Source organism: Labrus mixtus, chromosome 2 (assembly GCF_963584025.1).
Source record: "Labrus mixtus chromosome 2, fLabMix1.1, whole genome shotgun sequence".
Lineage (NCBI taxonomy): Eukaryota > Metazoa > Chordata > Actinopteri > Labriformes > Labridae > Labrus > Labrus mixtus.
Genome location: NC_083613.1, coordinates 7,729,178 through 7,754,104, shown reverse-complemented (window position 1 = coordinate 7,754,104; position 24,927 = coordinate 7,729,178). Strand labels below are relative to the sequence as shown.

Genomic DNA, 24,927 nt, shown 5'->3' with positions numbered 1-24,927 from the left:
AGATACTACCTGGTACAGCTGGTATGTGATGCATAATGTCACTATCACACAATTACTTAATATGACCACAAGATCTTGATGAAGTGGCTCCCCCCAAAAATTGACCCTGATATGATAGTTTCAAATCTGGAATAATTGGTGGTTGTGAAGACACTACTATTGGTTCAGACAGGTTTTATTGATTCAGTGTTTTGTGAAAAATACAATACACTCTTTAATGTTGCATCTCTTCATATGATAAGAAAATAATTCTGGACTTTAAGGCCATTCACCAGAGGTGTTGAGACAACATGTTGTTGCAGGTTGTGTAAAGTGTTTCAGTTTTAGTTCAACACACAGTTCCAAGTAAATCCATTTGATGACAGACTCCAGTCAGCTCCATGCAGAAACAAGGAGTTCATTTGTGACGCTTTCAATATATTGAATTCCATTTAGGAAAAGCACAACAAGAACTACCGTCAATGTTGTGCTTTGTCTCTGGTCACTTCCTGTCAGCACCTCTGTGTCCAATTAGACTCAAAGCTGATCGTTTGCTCTTACTGACATTGTTCCCTTTTTTCTAGATCCTTGCTTGTGTTGTACTTACTCTCTGATGTACGTCACTTTGGATAAAAGCGCCTGCTAAGTGAATTGTAGAATTGTAGAATTTAAGCCACCGTTACAGTGGAACTTGTAAGGTATCGCATTACTTTCTTCATTGAGCCCTTTTCTTTACTCCGGAGGCCGTATCCTTTTATTCTCGCACAAACATTCATTTGTCAGTGTTCTCAGACAGATCTTCACTCAGCTCACTTCCCCTTTTTTCCTGTTTCTGTTTTTCTTCATAAATCCGTCTTTGTTGTCCCTTGGTGCTAAAATTAGGAGTGCAGGGGGACACATTTAGGGTTGCCACTGTTTCTTGTCTCGACCTTGATGCTCTGGTATGTGTTTGAAGCGGCACTTGTCGCCATAAAAACAGCCTGTGGTCCTCCAGTAGAAGCACTCATCTCCATCTATTGGTGCGCATCCTTTAGACCTGTAGGGATGGAAACGGGAGAAGAGGATAATGAATCCTGTTCCAAACAGGAGATAGAAACAGTAGATGCGGGACAAAAATAGGATTCCGCATTGAGACAGACACACACAAGATTATTTTCCATTAGTAACATTGACTGCATTTAATAAGTGTACATTACCTCTAGTTTTCAAAGGTGAAACATACTGCATGTCCATGTGCCTAAAACATGATTCTTCCTAATGGCCAGCAGAGGGTGACTACACTCCAAAAAGAGGTGACGTTAATGGAAGCAGGTGATCCAAAAAGATCCTACTTCTCAGGGGAAATGTTTACTGAAGTCATAAATCAACTAACAACTTAATGGTCTCAGTTGTTAAATGTAAGTCTACTTTAAAACAATATGATGTTATTTTTGTGAATTGTGGCTCCTTTTAGAGTAAAACAGGAAGACAATTCAGGAAGCTTTCAGATGTTGCTGCCTGTGATTTACAAGCAGCTACCATGTGTACCTGTCAGTTTTGGATACAGGCAGCAATCTGGGAAAGCCAAAATGGCAAACTGTAGTCTTACAAAATGTAGTGCAGAAACCAGTAGGTGAGTGACCAAATCACTGAATTATGTAGATGGAAGTTTTTAAAATACTGTAGCCGAGCCTTACTCTCAGAAAAAAAGTCAACAGCATCACCACATGTTCTGAATGTGAGGAGAATTTGATCACGGAAATGTACAGAAAGAGAAAACCAGCATTTCTGGATTTAGCATAAAATGATGGTTTAATTATAAAGCCATATCTGTCTGAGGAGTATGATCAATAACCATCATAAAGCAAAACCCTGTCACCCCAACGTTTTAAAAGTTTGTCCAAGATTGTCCCTTAACCCTCAATAAATACAAACAGCATGTGATAAGAGGTCTTCCTTTGTAAAAGCTGAATCAGAGGTTTGTATCTGCAGAGTGGGGATATAACTGTATGAAAAAGTAAAGGAGAGCACTCCACCATAACACAGATATGCATGACATAAGAAAGTTGTTCAGTACCATGCAACCACTGAGCTCTGCTGTGTATCTCCAGTGTCGGTCCTTTGTATTGAGGGCAGGGTCCGTTGGCTCCAACGGTCAGGGTATCTCATCACAAGCTTACAGCTCCCGAGCTCTGCCCCCTGGCCAGGAAGAAGCAGCACAGATGATCAAATTAAAGGAAAGAGCAGGAGGACAGCTTCTAGTTGTAACATTCAAATTGCACATTCGCATACTCAGTCACTGAAAATGACATCTGAGACGATCTGAGAATATTCTGAGAATACCTGTCACTAACCTGCAGCTGCTCCATGGCTTTGGCGGCCATGTTGGCATTCTTGAAGTTGACAAAGGCACAAAAACGTTCATGAAGGACTCTGATGCTCTCTATCTCACCAAACCTGCAACCATGGTAACACACAGCTTCTAAATCTAGAGCAAAGCACTTTGTGAACGATTCACAGGCAAAATAACAGTATGCTGAATAAGCACTTTTTATTACTTCTGCTAACACTAAAGTTACAATTCACTTAGCAGATGCTTTTATCCAAAGTGATGCACATCAGAGAGTAAGTACAACACAGTGGGAGCAATGCAGGGTTTGGTGTCTTGCCCAAGGACATGTTGCTCAGCTGGGTATTGAACCCTTGACCTTTTGGTTGAAGGGCAATGACTCTACCAACTGAGCCACAGCTGCCCTGCCTCTCTTTACAAAACTGACAATGATTCACCTACATACTTCTTCAAAAGCTACAGGATTTAACTAATCTACTACAAGTACTTCTACTGATGAATACCTGTTTTAAGTCTTACAGGGGTTTCTGTGTATCAATAGTAAAATAAGTGGATGGGCTATAACTGACTGCTCAGCACCCTAACTAACCATAGTTCACAGCACTATCAAAAATGATCTTTGTGGTTCTAATTTGTCCTCAAACAAAAAGTGTTTACATTTTGAAGAGCTCCGAGAGGTGTTTTTCTGTGACTTCCAAAGTGATGTTCCCCACCCACAGAGATCGGCAGCTCCTAAAGATTAAAAAAAAAAAAGGAAGAGCTCAGGTTTAAGGATAAACCTTACTCATGCACATACCTGCCCAACTGCATAGCTACTCATCTTATGTACATTTCATGTTTTTGTATCTTATTTTATTTGATGTTGCTCATTATATGTTTTATCTATTTCTATTTAAGTTCCTTCACAGTTCTTTTACTTCTTTATTATACTTTTATGTCTATTGTGTTTGCAAACACCAGTCAATGTAGTCAGCAGTAAAACTTAATTCTGAAGGAATGAGAATAAAAATAGTAACAGTTGGATACAATGTAAGGAGAGGACAATGTAAGAGACTTATTAAAAAGTATGAAATAATTTGTGTGTTTATGTATATTCGTTTTTGCCATACAACCTACCCACTCTGGTCCTGCTGAGACGTTTGCTTCTGTGCTGCAAGAGAGGACAGAAGGTGATGTCATGTCATGAAGTTTAAAAAAAAAAATCAGTAAAAAGTTATTTAAAAGATAATTATATGATTTATGTTTAAAGGGACCATGTACAATATGAAATTAAATTTAGAACAGTTGTCTGCTGTACACTTAGTATTTTTACTAATGTCTTTACACTGTGGCATCATTTAAATAGAGTTGGTTTAGAATCAGCTGATTCCCAATGTGCCTTTGTTATGGGTCGTGAAATTGTCTAACACACTTTCACTAAAAGCACATTAACTGGGGGTGGTACATGAGTGTCTATTACTAATACAATAGAACTACATTTACAGACAAATCGCTAAATGTTATTATGTTTATTTTGTTGTTATATCCAACATAAAGATTCTATTTCACTGTGCAAGCTACAAATTGCTCTTTCCCTTAATAACGTCTTTATTTCAGTGAGTGGTCTACAGTATGATGATTTGTATTTAAAGATGTTTCTTTACACATACGTATTGCTACCAAAGAATTCCAATAACTGCAGCTCAATGCAATACTGCCCTGCTGTGGACAGAAGTGGAACTACAACTAGCACCTACCTTTGGACTGAGGTGAGTTGATGACAGCTTGAACAGTGGTGAACTTCTCCAGCAGCAGTTCACTCTGTTGTTCTGAAAAACCCAGCTCCTATTATGTACAAAATAAAAATACAATTGAAAATACTACAAAGATAAGTACATTGAAGTTTCATCTTTTCTACTGTCTTTTACAAAAAATGTTTTAAACAAACAAATACAACAACCTGATACAAGTTGTTAAAACTACAAATAATCTCTTACACCTACAGACCACAGTCCAGCTCAGCTTTTTAATAGAAACTAACTACATGCTCATGTGTATTTGGTTTGATCTATAACTTCTATTGATAATCTATCTGCACAAATAACAAACCACACAAAGAAGCAAGCCTGCAATAATGATACATCCTGATTGTGGCTCTTTGACGGCTGCGTATGATGACGGAAAGCTTCCCAGTCTCACCATGAGCTGCAGTACCCTGCAGGTCAAGAGTTTACTGGATGCTTCTTTACAATGTTGATCCAACTTCAGCACCTGAGCCATGGCCTCCTCTGCCTTACTGTACCTCTAAAAATGATACACACACAAATAACCAAAGAGCTGGAAATGTAAAACAGCCACACATTCTAATAACAATATAATATAATTAAATATGTGCTAAATGATTTAAGTAGAATTATTTCATTTTCCTGCAATCTTACAACTATACAGGTGCTTACCTTTAACCCCATCAGAGCACAACCCTTGCGGAAATGTCCCTTCGGCCAATCAGGAGCCAGCTGAATGGACCTCTGGGCATCTGTCAGTGCAGAGGAGTACTGTTCCAAACACCAATAACAGTACGACCGATTTCCATAAATCCTGAGAGACAGACAACATGAAGACATGGAGTGAGTTTGAACCTTAATAAACTAAAGAGAATATAATGGTACAATAGAGTAGAAGACAGTTTAGTTGGTTTAGTTGGTGTCAGACTTCAACTCACAGCTCACCTGTGGTCTTTAGGGTCACAGTAGATGGCTTCTGTAAACATGTGCACTGCCTGGCTGTACTGGCCCAGCTCAAACACCTGAATGCCCTGAACTAAAGAACACACACACACACACACACACACACACACACACACACACACACACACACACACACACACACACACACACACACACACACACACACACACACACACACACACACACACACACACACACACACACACACACACACACACACACACACACACACACACACACACACACACACACACACACACACACACACACACACACAAACTTATTTAAATAGCACTTTTTAGAAGCATAAGAATACGAATGTCAAAGTGCTTTATATAAAAATGCCTGAATCATAAATGAGAAAAGGCATAGACCATTATTAACAATTTGCTCTAATGTCAGTAGAAAATACCTCAAGATGTTTTTGTGAAGCTAACATAAAAAAAAGTTGTCTCCCATTTCCTAAATATTATTTAAGGTGGACCTTTCCCAACACAAGAAAAAAATATCAAGCTGGTGTTTTTATGAAGAGTTAGTATTAAGGATTATAGGATGAAATAAGGATGAAAAAAACAAGGGGAAAATAATGACATTTGCGCACAAAAAAATCAAATCCAAAGAACTGAATTTACTTAAAATCATAACTTGTATCGAGAGCACTAAAAGGTGTTCAACAGGATGCATATTTTTAAAGGAATGCAAATGAAGGAGTCACCTGTGAGGGACTCCCCCTTCCTCTTCATTTCTTCTGTTGTTTCCACCTGCAATCACAACAAACAGTTTTGTAACTATTCTCCATGCACTGCTGGTTTTTCACATCAGTCATCAGACAAATCAATCAAATATCCAGGAGAATCACGTGACAGGGAGAGAGAGCAGAGGTGAGAAGGTTGGATTAAATGGCTACAAACTGGATGATGGATGGGTCAACTGTATGCTGCATGTACCTGGCTGCTCCAGACTTCGTTCTCCCCGTTCTCTCTGGAGAACTGAGCCACTCGGTTCTTCAGAGATTTCACTTTGATGTGGCTGGCAGCTTTGGCCACAAAAGCACTGCTGACATCCCACTCTGGCTCCTGAAACACACACATACACAAAGCATACAATAAACTAGAAAATGCAGAAGTAGTCATTACAAAAACAAGCAACATCTGCTCTGACAAAATACATTTTCATGTTTATTAAATCAAAACATGTTGTTTTAAAAGGTCCAGTTCAATATCTTGTATCATCCATCAGCATAAGTGTATCAATTATAGCCAAATAAAGAACAGTTGCCCTTTTCCTCTTGTGACGGCCCTCCCGCCAGCAGGGCCCGCTGTTGTGCTCTGCCATTATGTCTGTGTGTTTTAGTTTCTCTGCAGGTCCCTGGTCCGCTGTACTCCACCACATTTGGGCAGACCTAGCCATTCACTCAGGTGTTGGCTACCTCAAATCCAGCAGTTCACAGTTCACTCTGAGCCTCTCATCATCACCACCACACAGCTCCTCGTTGCACCATGCTTTGCTTCTGTTAGTTTAGTTTTACACCAAATGCCGCACACATCACACGCTAACCCAACAGCTGACCCTCTGATTCACTGAGTGACTGACAAACACACCTCACTTTCATTGTAAATTTGTATTTTTATTGGTATCGTTTAATAAACTTTCACACCATTTAGTTCAACCATGTTTCCCTGGTTTTTGTCAGGACTAAAGAGCCGGGCCACGACACTCTCTACACTATCTAAACGTCTTCAATCAAAGCCACGGTCTATTGATTTGGAGGCTATTTTCTGCGTACATCATGACACTGCATTTCTGCCTGAGGAGTTTGCTGTTATGTTTTGTGAACTTTTGTTTAGACACAAATAATCTCTTTAACAACCAGACCGCATCAACCATCGATCTATGCTTCTTGCTTTTGAGTCTTGAAGTCTTGAATCACACTAATCATTTAAGATAGGCTTCTTGCAACAAGGACTGACATCATGTGAAAGGGTTAGGGTACGTTCATTTCTAAAAAAAATAAAAAACACTCAGCAGTGTGAACTCTTGGGAAATGTTTTGGTTAGTTGTATGAAGTGAGGAGATCTGACACAGCTGCTCAGAATGATAATGTATGAATAATGAATGATCCCTTTATGGCTTATGCATTTGTGTGAACACTTAAAAACCTCAGACAAAAATTTTAATTGTACTCTTTTCTTCTCTCGACAGGTTAAACTAAAAAAAGCAACAAAACTACTGTATAAGCCGGTCCAAGCACCATATTCACCTCCGATACACCAACCTGGCACAAGTGGATAGACAAGAGGGGGACAGGACTTTCCTCCAGGCTTGGATTACTAGGTTCATGGAGTCTTGACCAAAAAGTTTCTTAAAAAATAATTTTGCATCTTATTCCTGAGAACGGTTTCCTTGATAAATTGTTCTTTTTCTAAAACCAAATTAAACTGACATTTAAGAAAGCCTTATTTTCTTGATTAACATTGAAATATTTTAAAATCTTGGCCTACTATTCTTATACATGTGAGCAGCAGATATCACCTGACTCTCTTGAGACCTATTTGTTTAATGATAGCTGTACCCTATTCAGTCTTCAATTTTAGCTAAACAAATGTTATAGTATTTACGTCCAATTAGGAGGATGTATCCTACTCGTCAGTGAGTGAGATGAGAAGGTTTTAGGCTTTCACTCAGCAAAGACTTAACAGGACACTCGACTGTTTAAGAAAATCACTCTGATGCTTCGATGCCACTCGCCCACTAGGTACTCTCTTAATTATTCATTTCATTTCAAATGAAGAAGAGATTTCTCCATGATATCGACCGCTCTTTAAACCCACCTCCTCCGAGGTCTTTTGGGGCAGCTGGTGGTTGCTCTTGTTCTCTGTTGTTATGAGGCCAGCAGCTGTTTCAGGGCTGAATCTGTTCTTTGGATGAACGGTGGTCCATTTTTCCTCTTCATCTTTTAATTCCTCCTCGCTGTCACTCTCTGAAACCGCTCCAGCTGCGTCCTCCTCCTGTTAAACATAATTGTAGATTTTTCTTTAATTGAAAGGAAGAAATTGTTTTTTCTTTCTGGATTTGCAGTGCTATGATGTAACATGTAACTTCCCATTAAACCAAAAATCATCACTGCTAATAACTTCAGATTGCAGAAGCTTGGCTTGTCACTGGTAAATGACATCACATCACCATAATCTTAGCTTCTTTCTGTTGGTTCCATGTTGGATTTGGAAAAGATTTTAAGATGGTGATGATCCCATTATGGTCTATTTGGTTCTGGCCCCTAAGCAACATTTGCAGCAGAAATTGAACGCGGTATGGAGCCACTCTTCATCCATTAGGATCCTTCTGGTCGGGATATAAGTCGAGGCATACATCTAAAGGTTCATGTGATTTTACCATGAGAGCCCTGAAGCTTTTAAAAAACAGCCAGATGAAATGTCAAAATGACATCTTTCAAATGAATTCACTTTTATTGACTTTATTTTATGTGATGTCTGTTTTTCCTCTGTCTCTATTCATTTATATTCTTTATTTTTTTATTTATTTATGTTATCACTTGATCTGTTTTGAAAGGCTAAATTATTGAGAGTTATTATTGAAATCATAACAGAAAAATCAATCAAAATATAAGTGTTTTCAAAACGGAAAAAAAGCTTAAATCTCAAAAATAATTCAAAACATAACCGTTGAGTTTTTACGACTGCATATAGATAATTAACAGCCAGGTCTGTCAACACATATATGCATTAAAGCTTCTATTTGGACATAAAGATGATGTTAAGAACAAACGGCATCATACAAATTCTCTTTCGGCTGTTATCACCTGCTCTGAAGCGTCCTCCATCCTCTCCTCTCTCTCCAGTTTCTTGCGTTCTTTCTGCCTCTGGAAGACAAAAAAAAGGCAAGGCATGGTTACAGTGACATGTTTGGAAACAGGTGTAAAACATATGTGCGGTCAAGCGTGTCGTAAAAAGTGATAAAACGTGTGGGAAAAGTTACAAAGAGGGTGTGTTGGGATGAGAAGAAACAGGGAAGGACGTAAATAATGTACCAGCTGTGAGAAAACCGAGGACGGGGAGGGAGTGGTGACACGAGTGAAAAAGGGGCGTTGGGATGTGTGAAATACAAGTGACACATTCATTTCAGTTAGTAGAGGAATCAAAAAAGACATGAGTTGCAATACTGATGACATATTTCATATTCACATATTGGTTTTTTTGTTATTTTACTAAAATGTTGAAAAGTTGTGGTTTGTTCTGTATTTAGTGATGATTCTAATGTTATATACTCAGTGAAAGCTAGGTTTAAGTACTATTGGCATTTGATCCTTTTTTCTTTTAAACTTAGTTACAGACTCTCAGTGACTTCCTTGTTTAGTTAAGCACAAATGAGAAATGTCCTAAACTACAAGAAGTACTGTTACATTAAAGGATTATAAATAGATGCGGTAAGCAATGTATTTTTATGTCCAAAGCTGTGAGTGGTGGTTTTTTAACACATACGACTTACAGGAAAAAAAACACATCAACAGCCTGTATAAAAGTATTATTTTAGTAGGCAGTTGTAGTTTATGAAATTTGAAGAGTAAAAACAGGTCAGTCTCTATTTTATTTTCACTCACTTTCCTTTTAGCTCTCCTCCTCTCTGCTCTCCTCCTCGTTCTCTCTTCATCATCTAAACCATCATCACTGTTCAGCATCACCTGCTGAAAACATACACACACAATATTCAAGGTATTGAAATATTCCTGTTATTTTTACTCAGCTTGTCACTATACCAGATTATTTTATACAATTATAGTTCAAATAAAAGTCACATGGATACCTGTTTCAATGCCAGGGCAACAAAAATACAGGTCCTAGAATTTTTTTTTTTTTTATTCACACAAAAATTCCGTTAGATTCTTGCACACTGACTAAATTGCTCAAATACTCCGGTTACCAAATGATGCAATCAGTGCTCTCTCTCTTTGGGTTCAATCAATCAATAATTATTTGTTTAGCGCAAATTCATAACAAGTGTTATCTCGAGGCGCTTTACAAAAGTTCAGGTAAAAGACCTCACTCATTATGAAAAAAATTGACAGGGGGAGATGAAGAACTTTTTTTTATTTGTTTGGTAATTTTTTGTTGCTGTTGATGAATAAAAAAGTAAGAGACTGTATTGATTGAGAACATGCCGTATCGAAAGTTTCTGCAGTACCGAAACATTTAATAACCTTAGCATAGAGTGACATTTATACATGTATAAAGCTAAGAGAGGGGAGAAAGACTTTGAGACAAAGATTTCTTTTTGGGGGAATAAATGAACTTTGTATTGATGGTAGAAAAAAAATAAAAAATAACCTACTGAATCACTTTCTTGTAGCTACTGGTGATTATATACTTTATGGTACTTTAACATTGGTTTCAGTCAAATATGTCAATAAATATTAGATGAATGAGCTTTAATTTACAGTATCAAACTATTCAATTAAGTGTATGAAGTTTACCAGAAACAGCCCTAATTGTTTTACATGAATGATCAATACAGTGTTTCTGAAAGTGATCCTTAGTGTGTATTGAAAAGTAGTTCATGTTACCTGTGTTGTGGCGGGGTCTTTTCTCCTTTCCGTCGAGTCCAGGGCTCCGTTCTGAACCTCCATCTCCTCTTCACCTGACCTATCTAGACACACATAGATACACACACTTATTACACACATATATATAAAACATGTATACACGTGCTATATAGAAGGTACACATATTTCCTACATTAGTTTAGTATTTCTGTTTCTTTTTCAGTAGATAAAAGTGCATCTCTTTAAAGGCATTGTTTGTGTTTAGAAGAGGGGAATGTGGTGCATCTGTGAGTCCTCGTTTGACTTCCAACACCTGTCACACATTTACAATGCAAAACTATTTACGTGAGTGGCAGCTCAGTGGGAAACTACACTTTATTTGGTCTGATGTGTTCCCTTAGGTTTACATCACTATCAGCGGTTTAGCTGCACAGCAATATACAAAGAATGTATTTATTGACTTCAAATATTCAAATAAAAGTCTCTTGTATTTGCATACTTAGTCCAGCTCATATGAATGGAGGAAAGTTTTTAGGAGCATGTTGACACAGCCAGAGTCTGACGTGTGTGTATGAAAGACTGGAACCCTCCTCCCCTCATACCAGACTAACAGGTCACCAAGCCAGAAATAAATACTAGATTCAAAATAATGTAAAGAGCACTTCCAGGCCAAAATGGCAGGTATTGAAGCCCCTTTTGTTTACATGTGCATGATGTGCAGGAACACCGTCGGGACGTAAAACTGCCATTGGATCTAAGACAAAGTGAAGTGGAGTTTGAGGTGGGGTTTAGCATCTGAGTGCCTAGAGCCGAACCTGGCAAGAAATCCACCTTGGTACAAGTGCTCCTCACCAGTTGAAGTTTGAGAGACCATCTGCTGAAACGCACATGTTGTTATGTTGTGAATTAAGTCTAACAACTAAAACCCTGCTTGATGCAGAAAACTCACCCATAACACTAGCTAGAAAATGTTTTTTTTTAATCTTATTAAACAATTCAAGTTATCAGAACTCCAAAAAAGTAAACAAAAAAAAGGCAAAAATGAACTCCAGGGGCTTGTATTGTTTCAACAGGAATAATGTGTCTTTTTGTCACTGCTTGAAGGCATAGTAGAGCCAAATCAATCAATAAATGTTTGAGTGTCATGTCATTATTTGGTCTCCTTTCAGTTATAGTTTGGACAAAGGCAACATTATTTTTATAAACCATGAGGTGGTGCTACATTGTGTGCAACAAATGTAAAAATATTCATTACAGGGATTGTTCTTGCATAGATTTTTGCCCTTGATGTCAAGAAACAACTTGCATGTTCTGGATGATTGACAGAAAAAAATATGTACTGTACGGTCTCATGCCAACATTCTTCCCTCAACTCTCTCCAGAAATAGAGCGCCCCTTCAGAAACATTTGGAAGGAGCAGAAACTGAATCTGTCTGGCATTACGAGCCACAACACCGCCTGACTCATAGCCAGACCAGAGGCAGTAGAAGGAGGAGTACTCGGGAGATCTAGGGAGGATGTGGAGGAAATAGCATGCTTATTTTGAACCTTCACATTAAGACAAATGATACTTCATGGATTGTAAACTTAAAACACATTCCTCATCCCAACATTAAAGTCGTACATGACACCGAGTAAAACCACCAAAAGATGAAGGTTGCCCTACGTAGGGTTTAGACTTTGATACGATTCTAGTCAAAATTAAACAGGATTCATAACTGTCTTAGGCACCCTTATGTTGTCTAAAAAATGTTTTTTTAATAACAGACAAACTCCTGCACACTATAGTGCAAGCTTTGGTGCTTCTCAGTACTATTGATCATTTAAATATAGGAAATTGAATCGTTAAGCATCCATGGTATCAAATAGTATACAAGTGTCACAAATATTGACACGCTCACCCCTATGTGGATCTGGATGATAAAGGTAGTTAATTACAGCTTGAAGATCAGAAGAAACGTGATAGGGGTTTAATCTGTCTCACTCTTATGGCTACACTGAAATGAACACTAAAGGTAAAGAGAGGGATGTAACACAACAACCTTCTGCCCACACACTCTTCATTTTAAAGGTAGTTCAATACCTGCATTTTTATCTTGCAGAGATCTTTTTACACTTCATTTATGCTTTTTCGACTATTACAAAGCAGAAGAATTGGCTGCTATTCAGTCTGTAATTTAAAGAGGTTGTGTACTTCACCTAAAATGTTTGGAGGATTGAAGCTTGAATATTCCTACACGCTTGTGCATTCAAGATGACGTATGTCTCACACACAGAAAATCAAGCTCCCTCAGGCATTTTTCACAAGAAAAAAGAGCTGATTTCAGAGAGAATTCCCAGGAACTGATAAGATCTCATTTCCCAGTATTTCTAATTATTGCCATGGAAATAATGAGGATTTTACTTTGTTGTGTTGAGCTCTAAGTAGGGACACAGGTGGGCCGTGACACAGGTGGGCTCTCAGAAAATGCCAGGCCCTTGAAGAATATTTTTTCAATTGATGCCACAGCTACTCCATTTAATTCATTATATTTATACCACAGAATAATAAATTAAATTACTCAACTCAACACTGAAGCTCCCCTGTCTGCGACATGGCATCCTGCTTGCCCGTGGACCTTAGGGAGGAGGGGGGGGCAGGGGGAGATAGCTCTCTCCAATGTTTTGAATTTGGACTGCAGTACCCATTTTAAACACTATAGGTCAGATGGACATTTTGCTACTTTAAAAAACTTTAAGATCCTTGTCATTGTACACACGTATTTAAAATAGTCTACAGATTTCTGTCACCAGATGTTTTGATCAGGAATAAATGGAGTTTGTTCGACACATATGGCCGCCACCACAGTCACCAACACTACCCGATACCGAGAAGAGCATCAGGATTGTAAGTGATTTTTGGAAATCGTGTCTAATGGCCAGGTGTGGGCTGCAATCTTCATTACTTACAGTTAAAGGAGGATCTCCGCTGGCTAAAGTCAGACCTCAGAAAAAAAGATCAGCTGGTTGATAGCTTTCTCGCCATAGCTGCAGCACAAGCAAAGCACATTCCCTTTATGCAGTCTTCCAGCCTTGCTTACTCGGACCTGGTCAAGGCCTCCCCAGCCTCTCTCCCCTGGTTGTCCTCGATTTATTCCAGCACTGGGCTTGGCTCGGCTCTGAGGATCCTGCAGCTGAAGTGATTTGCCACTCTCCTGAGCTGTGGCTGGATATAGGGGTGATGAACCCTCTCGCCACTGCTCTGGATCGGGACGTTAAAACACTGAAGCTGAAAGATGATCCTGTGATTTGTCATCTGCTTCATTAACACAATCACTCACTGTTTCCGTGGTGCCACAGTCATCTTGGACAAACTGCTGCATTTACTCCTGTCCCTCCCGCACTCAAAAACTGTACTGCATGTCGGGACACAGACACTTCCTGTCGGGAATCTGAACGCACAAAGCAGATTTTAATCTCCTTCGTAAAGCTTTAAAGGACACTTTAAAGTCTGTTTATATTTCTGGCGTAATTCCCACATTTTTCCGTGGGGCTAAGCGATCAGCTGTATACTCAGTCTGCACACATCAGCCCAGCCCCCCCCCAGTACGCAGTTCTGGGTCCAATTCTGTTTTCCATTTACATGTTCCCACTAGGAAACACCCTCTGTGAATGTAACATCCATTTGTATTTGTTATTCTGATGACTCACAACGTCATGCTTCAAACCTAGGGAGCAGACAAATATAGCTACTCTCATTCAAATGAGAACGAAACAAAATCGGAAGATACTGTCATCTGTCCCCAAGCAAAATAAATCAAGTCATTCCAAAGCTAGTTGAATTTACAAATTTGGTCAACTGCTCGAACTGTTCCTTCATCATGCTGACAGCTGTGAACAGAGATAAACTGCGTATGTACCGATTGTGTAAGTGGTGATGACAAATTTCCCCCTGGGGGACAATAATGTATTGTATTGTATGTGAAACCTAGCTGTTATTTTTTGACCAGGACTTGTGTTTTGAGCCCCAGGTGAAGAAGGTTGTCCAGTTCTGTTTTTATCAGCTCAGAAATATATCAAATGCCAAATTTTTCACGTCGGTCCAAGATCTTTTATATCCGCCTGCCTCAACTACTGCAACTTGAAAAACACCTGTTTCAGTCAAAGGATAATCTACTGCCTTCATACTGTGCCAAATTCAGCAGCCCTGCTATAAACAATCAATTCATGTGCTCACCCTAATTTTAGCATCACGACACTTGCTGCCTGTTTATTTTAGGATTCATTTTAACATTATTTTAATCACTTTTAGTGCACAACATGGGCTGGCACTGCGTCCTATATTTTTGGGGCTTTTGTCCCCCTTTGAGCCAGGACGCAATCTGAGATCCTCTGGTAGAGCTCTGCTGGCTGTTCAAAGTTTCCAGGCTAAAATCTTAAGGGGAAAGGGCTTTTGTAATCAGAGCCCCTAAACTTTGAAACAGCCTGCCAGAGGAGATCAGACTTAGAGTCAGTCAGTTGTATTTTTTTACTCAAGGGACTCTTTTAAAAAAAAAAAAAACACTTTTAATTGTATTTTTTTAACTTTAAATCTATTAAAGTGTGTGTTTACTTTTATTGGTTGTTTGTGTTTATTGTCTGCTGTGAAGCAATTGTTACCTGTATTTTTAAAAAAGCTATACAAATAAAAGTATTACTATTATTCTTAGCATTCTCGTTATTCTCATCACTATTGTGTGGTTTATCAAAACAATGAAGGCCAACATAAAAAAGTTACCAAATAATGTTGTTCATGAACAGCTGCAACATCTGCATAAAAAAAAAAAAGGAAGGTGTCAGTACCAAGTGCACAGTCTTGAAAAGTACCAGGGTAGAAGGCGCAGTTAAAGTTTGTGTGTGGGGAAAAAAACTTTCTTATTTCGAATTTCTTACCCTGGTAATATTTATCACATAGCCATACACCTGCCTGATGGATTGACAGTCTCTTGGGGGCCAAAAGTTTCAAACATTGGCAGTAGAGTTTCACAACCTGGCTACTTGCTTAGGTGTTATTAACTGCAGGTTATCTTAAACTTACATTTACTCTTCAGTGTTTCAAACAGGTGAAATAGCTATAACAGCTAGCTTTTATTGCATGCACAACATTTAGGAACTGCTAAAAGTTCCTCCGATGCCCCAACACACTTGTCTGGTGGTTCTCCGTCATAGCTGTCATTGTCATTGAAGTACTGTATGTTGAAGTTAAAAGGAGGATTGACACGGCTCGCTAGCAGCATGCTTGCTCATGCTAACCCAGCTAAGATTACCATCATAATCACAGAGTGTTAACCAAAGCCCTTGCCATGGCCATGACCTAAAGCTGCAATTTTTTGTTTTTCTCCTAGTAAATTTTCACAGGAAAATACTTGTAGTCTTGTAAATAGTGATCTTGCCAGATACAGTCTTTAGATAATCTTATAGTCTGTAACTAAAATGTGTTTAGTGTCAGTACGTCAGACTGGGATACAATATCTTCTCCAGTGATGACAAACTGCAGCTTAGGTTCCTAATATTTACATAGAAGATTTAACACCATGGAAACTGTTAAACAACAAAGACAAATGAAAAGCAAAACTCAAGAAAGCTTCTGCATGCAGCACAAATGAAAGTTTAATCTCAAACTTTGAATCTTTAAAATACGATGCAGAAAAAAGCTTGGTATGGTGAACTCTGTGGAACACAACTTGTGAGTGTTTGATACTAAAGCCATCGCCTGGTGAAATGTTGGGCTGCCAAATAAGCTGGACTTGTTTCCTCCCCTTCTGTAAACAGACACTCAAAGCAACATGCATACAGTACACCTTGTTCCCAACATCAGGGTCTCAGTTCTTGTAAAAATGAGATGATCACAACTTTTAAAAATGTTCAAATGCTACATGGATGTGGAGAAGCCTCAAACAGATACAGAATAATTTTTAGTTCAATAAAATAATTATGTTTTGATGAGGCCAAATGAGACCTAGCATCTAAAGCTCACATCAACTACATTGCAGGGTTGTCACATTTTGAACTTTGATACTGTGTGGAAGGTGTTATTCTTTTTTACTGTAGCTTAATAACTGCAGCTTCAGTGTGTGTAGGAAACAGCCTGAGTAGGTGTGGATTTGCAGAAAGTATAATGAGGCTCATTAAATGCATGACTTGATGGATATTAATTCAGGGGCATGTGGCACAGGAGGGATTGTCAGCACGCCTACAGCTGCATATGGTTCCAACACTATTGTTGTTTTTGGCAAAAAAGTTTGGACTAACGCCTCATTGTCACATCAACTCAACATGATAGATCCTGATTCTCTCTTTAAAGTTGTGAAATGTTTTTTAAACACTCCTATAGAATATTTTTTACAGCATGCAATTTGTTCTTGGTGTTAGTTTTGATTTAATTTACTGATTGTTTACCAGCTTAATAATTCAGCTCAAAGAAGATCATCAGTCACCACAATTTTAGAAATGTTAGCTCTAGCTGATGAGGCTCTGGGAGTGTTTCTGTTTCTGTGTGCATGCTCTTTGTACATGCTGAGTCAGGCTGTAGTTATCCACAATGCTACAGTTTCTGTTTCTCTCTGAGCTGCTGCCCTGGAGCTTTGCAAAGAGAAATTCAACAAGAATAATTTCACTTTAAAATGGAAGACTGAGCGACATTTTACACATCAAGTATATCCTGTGTAAAAATCTCTCTTAGTCATGACTGTCTATGAGTAAGAAGTGTGAGTCACGTGTTTCCATCGTGTTTTCATGGACCGGGTAACAAACTGTTTTTGTCAAAGACTAGAGAAAAAAAGAATAACATACTCACTACTTATTTAAACGTCAAGTAAGCATTTTTAGATCACAGTCATTGCGTGTAAATTTATATGCAATGTGAAGCTATGGGCTAACTAAAGTGTGCTAGCATTAGCCTGCTAACACAACAATGCAGGCCAAAGGCAGTTGCAGCTCAAGCCATGGACAATTTTGTCGACCACTTGCACTTGACTCCTTTATGAGAACGCTAGGGGAGGGAAGTTTGAGGTATGTTTCTGGAGGAGAGCGGAGGCTTAAGTATGGTGGAGATGTGAACAAACAGCAGTTTGTTTTGGTTTCAAGCTGGTGCTCAAGGCAACATCTAAAAGACGCACATTCTTCGTTTGCACAGTACCTAGCAGTAGTCGCCTTTAGATGTTAACGAAAGCAGGTCAACATGAGAAGTTCAACTGAGGAGCAACAGGAACAGGAACAAAACTGTTGCATTATCACTATTTCTCACTGTTTGGAGTCTCATGTTTCAACAGCTGTTAAGATTTAAAAAATCTGTAAGTGTGAAACACCAACACGGTTAAGGAAACAATAGCACAAAGAAATACTATATTGTGTATGTAGGTATGTTGAGCTGTAAATGCTAACTAAGAGGGGGAATTCTGGGACGCCCACGCTAACTGTTGAGCCTTATTATTAGGCTAAACTTGACAAAACAACAGTTAAGATGCCCACTTAATAACCTTGGAGATGTGCTGGCTTTCACTACCCATTAAGTTTCAAATCAGGGCTGTGGGGTCATGTGATAGGGTAGGTAGTATCAGTGTTGTAAATACTTGGAGCTCACATAAACTGGGTCTTTTGAACATGGCGATGTTATTTATGTAACTTATCAGCAGGGCATAAGTAAAAGAAGTTAAAAGTATTGGGCCATTTTACATCACGGCTAAAATATCTTGTGTTTAAATCATGGGCTGAATCAGTTAATAGAGATTGGTTACTTGGAGATATCTCGGAGAAGGGAGGTGTAGGGCTGGACTAATGAGGCAAACTTTTGGTGGCCTTTGTTGTCTTATCAGTCCCGTTGATTGGTGAGGCAGCGGAGAGGTGAACTTGAAGGACAGAGGAATTTGGAGATCTATAAACAAGCTGCTTATCAACACGCTGACATTGAAGCCGTGAGGTTTTGTAGTGTTGGCATGGAGGCTCCTGCGTCAGCCTGCACGTCTTTCAGACGGTTTTCTGTTTTCTATTTCTAGGTATAAAGCTGTGAACTACATAACTGACCACTTCCTGTGACTGTTTCATAATCAAAGACTTCTTGGTATTAAGCCCCCTGAACAGCTGGAGAGATAACGACTGAATGTTGACATAAAACAAACAGCAGCAACACAACAAGAGAGGACGTCAGATATCAGATGCTTCTTACAAAACCGTCATTTTAAGGTTATTAAAAAAAATGAATCTTGCAGGGTTCCCTCTAAATGTTAATCTACAGCCACCTAGATCAATTTTGTGGTTTAACAGTCTCCATCGTCATCCTAAACCGTTATCAATAAATATTTTAACTTGTATTGAAATGATTTGCTTAAAGTCATTAAAATACCAAAGTATGATAGCCAACATAAATTTCTAACCAGGTTTTCTTAGGGAAAAAAATCACAAACTCATATATTTAAAATGAAAATAAGTCCAGTTAAGATACAGGGTAATCACTGACTTAATCTTTAAAAATCTAAACCAGAGCTAAAAAAATTAAACATTTCCCAATGGGCTGGCTGCACTGAGTTGGCCTTGAGCTGTGAGCAACTTTAAACCCAAATTGCACCCACTGACCAGCCGGTGGCTGCACTGACAAGTTTCCACATGTGAATATGAGAAACTGACTCTCATCAAGGGAAAGAGCGTCAAACAATTCAAACTGACTTTAAATAAATAAAAGATTACAGCGCTTATTAATCAAGTCATAACAATTACTAAAAATGACTACAGAAATTAACTAAATAAGACCTAACCAAGAATGACATCCTGAAATATATACAAAAATAATAATAGAAATATAGACTGACCCCTGCCTCGTTCTGATGTGGAAGAATTTATATAAAAAAATTACAACTACTTAGTGTTTCTACTTTTATTAAGACTCCTGAGGAACATTCTAGTTTAGTCAATTTTGGCGCCCCCTGTGGTCAAAGTAGTAAGTCTCATCTTTTTGCTGATTTTGTCCTGTACACGTGTAAGTGGTATTTTCGGATAAAATATCTCATCCTTCTTTCTTTTAACAGTCAGTCCTGTCACTCAGTGTAAAACTTTTCCGTGGAGAATGTCAACGAAGGCTGCTCCTGTATGGCGTGCGTACAGTGACTCACTTCGGTTGACACCTACCCAGCAGCAGTTGGTACATGCAAGATAAGATCAGATAATATCAATCTTGTTTTCTTTTTGAGGTCATATAGAGGAATTGTATATTTATTTCAGTCTGTCTAATAACCAGCTAAAAACTCAGCTAGGGAGCTTCAATGCAAAGTACAAAAATGTACACTCAGGGTGTGGTTGCCTCTCTCTTCTGCTAAATGGTGTCAAGCCACGGGAAAGGAAAGGCTAATGACTGTGGTGAACGCTTTTTCCATCTGCTCCTTCTTTTACTGATTCACCAAACAAATCACACACATCAAAAACACACGCAGACACATACACAGACACACCCAAGATCAAATCAGGTGAAATGAGATCACAGGACGTCATAGAAGGCCTGTCCCTTTTGAGGAATGTCTTATTTGCATGTTTGTCGGGCCACTGTACATCAGCACACTTTTGTTTTTGAGATACAATTCTTTACACACACTGAGGCTTGAGCAACAGCATGGCAGGATGTATGCAGACTTCACAAACCAAGTCTCAAAATGACCACATGCATCATGAAACCTAATGCAAGTGGAGAAAGGGGAAATGCATCTTACAGTTCCTTTTTTTTTTTTTTACCTAAGAGCTTATTTGGGTGACAGTCCAGTAAGAGGCAGAAAGAGCTTGTAAGAAAAACCTTCAGACAGGAGTATTATTTGTTTGATCATATGAGCCTTCTCAGACCCGTGTTTAAATGGGGTTTAACCATCATATTCAATTGAATGAAGTATAGAAATCTTGTGAGTTCAACAAATGTGATGTTTCTCAGCTTGCAGACCACAAAGCTTTATAGAAAGGGGTTGCAGAAATACCTTCTTTTTTTTATCCAAGACTGCTTTATTTGTTGTTTGTTGTTAATCAGCTTGTTGATTCGTTTGGGAGAGGAGGAGTCGACTGAATATAATATGACTATAAAAACCTCAGACTGAGATTACTGTAAATCTTTCAACTATAGCTGAGAATCTAAACAAGGTAGCATCAGCTCAGCATGCAGCCCCTCTGAAACTAATTTCAAGTATCTTAAAACTACTTATTTAGTGTTTTAAACCATCATGTCTGATTTGATTGTTTTGCCGAGGAGGAAACTCTCTGCGGATCATTCTGCTCCTGCTTCAGATTTTTGTGAGGTTTACAGCCTGCATGCTGTTGCTCCTGCATTTCTCAGTGTATAAATATCACAACAAAAACAGGCAAAGTGAAGAGATTTGGTACACTCAGGGTCTTTTGGGTAGATGATTTGGATCGTGGATTTTAAGGAGCAGACAATGTGACACTGATAGGGAAACATATTTCTTAATTCAAGTCATTATTTCAGGGACAGACAGTTGAATGGAAAATCTTTATGAAAAGAAATCTCTCTTGTCCAAGTATTCACTTCGATTAAAACAGGTTTCCCTGATTACAGCAAAGCCGCTGACCAAATCTTCGAGTCATTTGAATCCAAATGTAAGATTTTCCATGATTTACACTTGTCTATCAACTGGCTTTAAATGTGGTCAGAACCCAGCAGAAAGTCAGACTCTCACAGTTTTTTGCAAAATGAGGATCTAAAACAAGCGAGCATTGTTAGAGACATAATGCTTGTTTCTTTGTGCTTTATGGGACAGGGCAACATGATCAGCATGTTGAAGCATTTGAATTTATATTATAACTCAGTTTATGTTATCGTGTATTTACATGTGCTTTTTTTTTTTTTTTACCTGGGACATCAATGAAGCTTTAATTCAGCTTTCATACCATGAATATCCAAGCTATTTTTAATCAAGGCTGACCATATAAAAGCCTCAAAGCAAATGTAGGCTAACCTGTTCTGCACATTCTTTAGAGGTTAGTCTACAACTAATTTGCCAGTCAAATATTTTCATCTGGCTGTACGACCGGTTGCCAGGTGAGCTCTGATAGAATTTGTTTTTTGTATGTACTGGCACATAAACAACAGTAATAATGCAAGGTGTTGCATTTTAAGCATGCACAGAGACTTGTGTGCGTTTCAGAGTTTTTATTTGCTATTTAAAAGATAAGCCTTTGATTACATTTGACAAAAGTTGTGCCTGGAAGGCTGAAGTTATGAAAGGAGTTCACTGAAGCGCGCTGAAACCTGCAGCCTGCATTTTAATTGCAACAGTTGTTTTTTTAAATCAGAATCTAGTAACTGTAACAATACCCGCTATAGTTGGAGTAACAGTTTACTAATAGAAAGTTTTGAAGTGTAAAGATCCCTATGTTGGGTATAGGTTAAGGTTAGGCATTGCAAAAGAAGGCAGTTTGGCATAATGCAAGGTTTATGTCATATGCTGGGAGAGTCCCAGTTTTACAGCTGGCAAGCAGCCACCAGACACCAGACAACACAACATGGTTGTGTAACTTTGAGGGCTTGAAAATACTGTGAATTTTTAAGAAACGTTATATCCATTTCCTGGCTTCGATAGCCTTCAGCTAATTCATTTACTATTCAAGAACTTTCTTCATGTGTTGCATCAAGTATGAATTAACTGGTCACATTATGATGAAATAAACAGCTCTTTACAAGTTGAAAACTGCTGTTTTTGTGATTCCCCTTAACACACAAAAGCCTCATTAACAGCAATAGATGAATCCCTATAGGAAACAAATGTTACCATTGATAAACGGTATATTATGTTAAATGTAGCCTACATTCAACACATACAGTGAGAACCCAACAGCTGCCTTTTTGCTTTTCAGAGTCAGAGCTCAAGCTAAAAGTAGCTCTGTAACATTTAGTCTAAAATAACTTCTACTTATAGACATACTACTCTGCATAGGCTGCACTTAAAGGTTTCTAACTCGGCCTATAAAACACAATTACATTGATTATAACCATTAGCCTACTTTATAACCTCTTTAGATAAAAATAAATGCTGTTGAAAAAGGTGTGAATCTATTCAGAAAAAAAAGAATGGGTGCTGAAGACAAAATGATGTTGCAAACATCCGAGAAAAAGAGTTAGCAAGGCCCATACTTTCACATTCATACAATAGAGCACTGTCAATAGGCTATGAATGACCGACACTGTAAGCTATTTTACTAATTTACGTTTTTATACATTTGTATAAAATCATGTAAAGGCTAAAATTCAATGGAGTTGTCAGTGCTCTCTCAACCTAAAATTAAGAATCACAGCTTAACTAGATATGAACCTGACTGGCCCTTTTTTTTTTATCTTACTGACCGACTTAAAGTTGTTCGGCTGACTGGCAGGTTTACTCACCGGCTCCTAAACCCAGCAGCCGACAGATATCTCTGGTGAACTTCATCGGGTTTCAACGTCCAACATTATCGACCCAAACTCTGAATAAAATGTTGAACTGTCACAAAGGACAAGACGTGTTTAATCTTCATTCAGCGCTGCTGCTGCCACCTCGTCGTTTCGGATACCCGGTTCACAGGAGGGTTGAGCCCGTTGGTCCTCCTCCACACGTCCAGCCAACACCACCGTCAAATCAACATCAATAACACACACTGCATCCGGTAACCACTTTACAACAATAAAACAATGATAGGGAGAATGGGCAGACTTCTTCCGGCTGCATCTATCAAAGTAAGACTTCTTATGCACTAATGTTTCCTTCATAGATTTATGTGATCAGGGCCGGCCCGGGGCAGAGGCAGTATAGACAAATGCTAGGGGCGCCATCGGAAAAGTTGAAGATAAGAAGAAGAAATAGAAGGAAAAATGCGGTTAAATGTCACTAAATATTATATATCTAATATCATTTTCATGCTATTGTTTAATAATGATACAAAAGAAGCCATGAAAGCACAACTAGGCTACTTCACAAATTTAATAAGGCTCTATTTTCTTGCCTCCTGCTTGATCCGGCGCGTCACAACACAGCTGCTCGTTACCAGCTCTTTACCTGCTCATTGTGGAGGAGGAGGAAGGCAGGTGACTTATTAGAAGTGAGTGACAATGAGTGTACGAATTAATATCACGTTTATAAATGTGATGTAAACCGTGATGTAAAAAACAACAACAAAGCCCTCCGGAGCCCAGGGACAAAACAGAAGGATCCCCCACAGTGGAATGTGAACAAATGGACCCCTGTGTCCAGAGAGTTGCCAAGGGACATCTGGACAAGAGATTGTATCTGTGACCTGTGTTGTCCTTTGAGTTTATGACATACATATATCTAAGACAGAAACCCCTGCAGTTGTAGTAAGAGGGGTTGTCCTGAGTCCAGAGAGATACCCAAGAAGAAACAGATGTCCTCATGTGCTCTGTAACATTGTGTATAAATAGCATTCTCAATGTATGTTCGGGAGAGATCACTTTTGGCTGTGTCTCTCCCAGGTCGAACCATGGCGAGCCTGGAGATGCTGTAACTTGTTTGTCAATAAAATGATCATTATGTAAGCAAGTCAGTGTCAACATCAAACATATCAACAACAAGGGAATCCACATCAACATCTCTGTGAATTTACTTAGCTTTCACCCTAGTCGATTAAAATGTTTATTTTCCACCTCCTGTTGTCATTAATAGTTTTAAGCTCTTGCCTTTTGTTTAAGAGCATGAATGCATTTTGTGCTAGAAGTCCACACTGTATAGATATGTGTGCATGCTGTAGGTCTGGTTGAAGTCCTCTCTGTATAGATATGTGTTCATGCTGTATGTCTGGTTGAAGTCCTCTCTGTATAGATATGTGTTCATGCTGTATGTCTGGTTGAAGTCCTCTCTGTATAGATATGTGTGCATGCTGTAGGTCTGGTTGAAGTCCTCTCTGTATAGATATGTGTTCATGCTGTAGGTCTGGTTGAAGTCCTCTCTGTATAGATATGTGTTCATGCTGTATGTCTGGTTGAAGTCCTCTCTGTATAGATATGTGTTCATGCTGTATGTCTGGTTGAAGTCCTCTCTGTATAGATATGTGTTCATGCTGTAGGTCTGGTTGAAGTCCTCTCTGTATAGATATGTGTTCATGCTGTATGTCTGGTTGAAGTCCTCTCTGTATAGATATGTGTTCATGCTGTAGGTCTGGTTGAAGTCCTCTCTGTATATTATCTCTGATATTCTAGCCTACTGAATAGCAGCACTGTCGTGATTTGATCGTAAACCCAGGGGTAAGGTCATCACAATCTCGAGTGTAGTCTTGAAGCTATAATGTAGGCCTATTTCATTCCATGTAAGTTATTGTTTTTATGGTTATCCTCTTTTATAATC

General features: G+C 38.7%; 1 protein-coding gene across 2 annotated transcripts; it reads right to left on the bottom strand.

Moving 5' to 3' along the window:
- Positions 1–157: 157 nt before the first annotated feature.
- Positions 158–23,193, bottom strand: LOC132983147 (stress-induced-phosphoprotein 1-like). 2 transcript variants are annotated; one of them, XM_061049382.1, is made up of 16 exons: positions 22,977–23,191; positions 10,613–10,695; positions 9,653–9,736; positions 8,855–8,914; positions 7,866–8,042; positions 5,982–6,110; positions 5,750–5,795; positions 5,017–5,107; positions 4,744–4,885; positions 4,487–4,591; positions 4,045–4,132; positions 3,425–3,458; positions 2,966–3,040; positions 2,313–2,415; positions 2,036–2,157; positions 158–1,015 (listed from the first exon to the last, which is right to left on the bottom strand). In XM_061049382.1, the coding sequence occupies exons 1-16, from the start codon at positions 23,020–23,022 to the stop codon at positions 880–882; spliced, it is 1,521 nt and encodes a 506-aa protein (XP_060905365.1). In that variant the 5' UTR covers positions 23,023–23,191; the 3' UTR covers positions 158–879. The 2 variants fall into 2 exon arrangements, 1 of the variants encoding a protein (XP_060905365.1); XR_009674795.1 differs by having other exon boundaries at positions 875–1,015; positions 2,302–2,415; positions 22,977–23,193.
- Between the last annotated feature and the right edge of the window lie 1,734 nt (positions 23,194–24,927).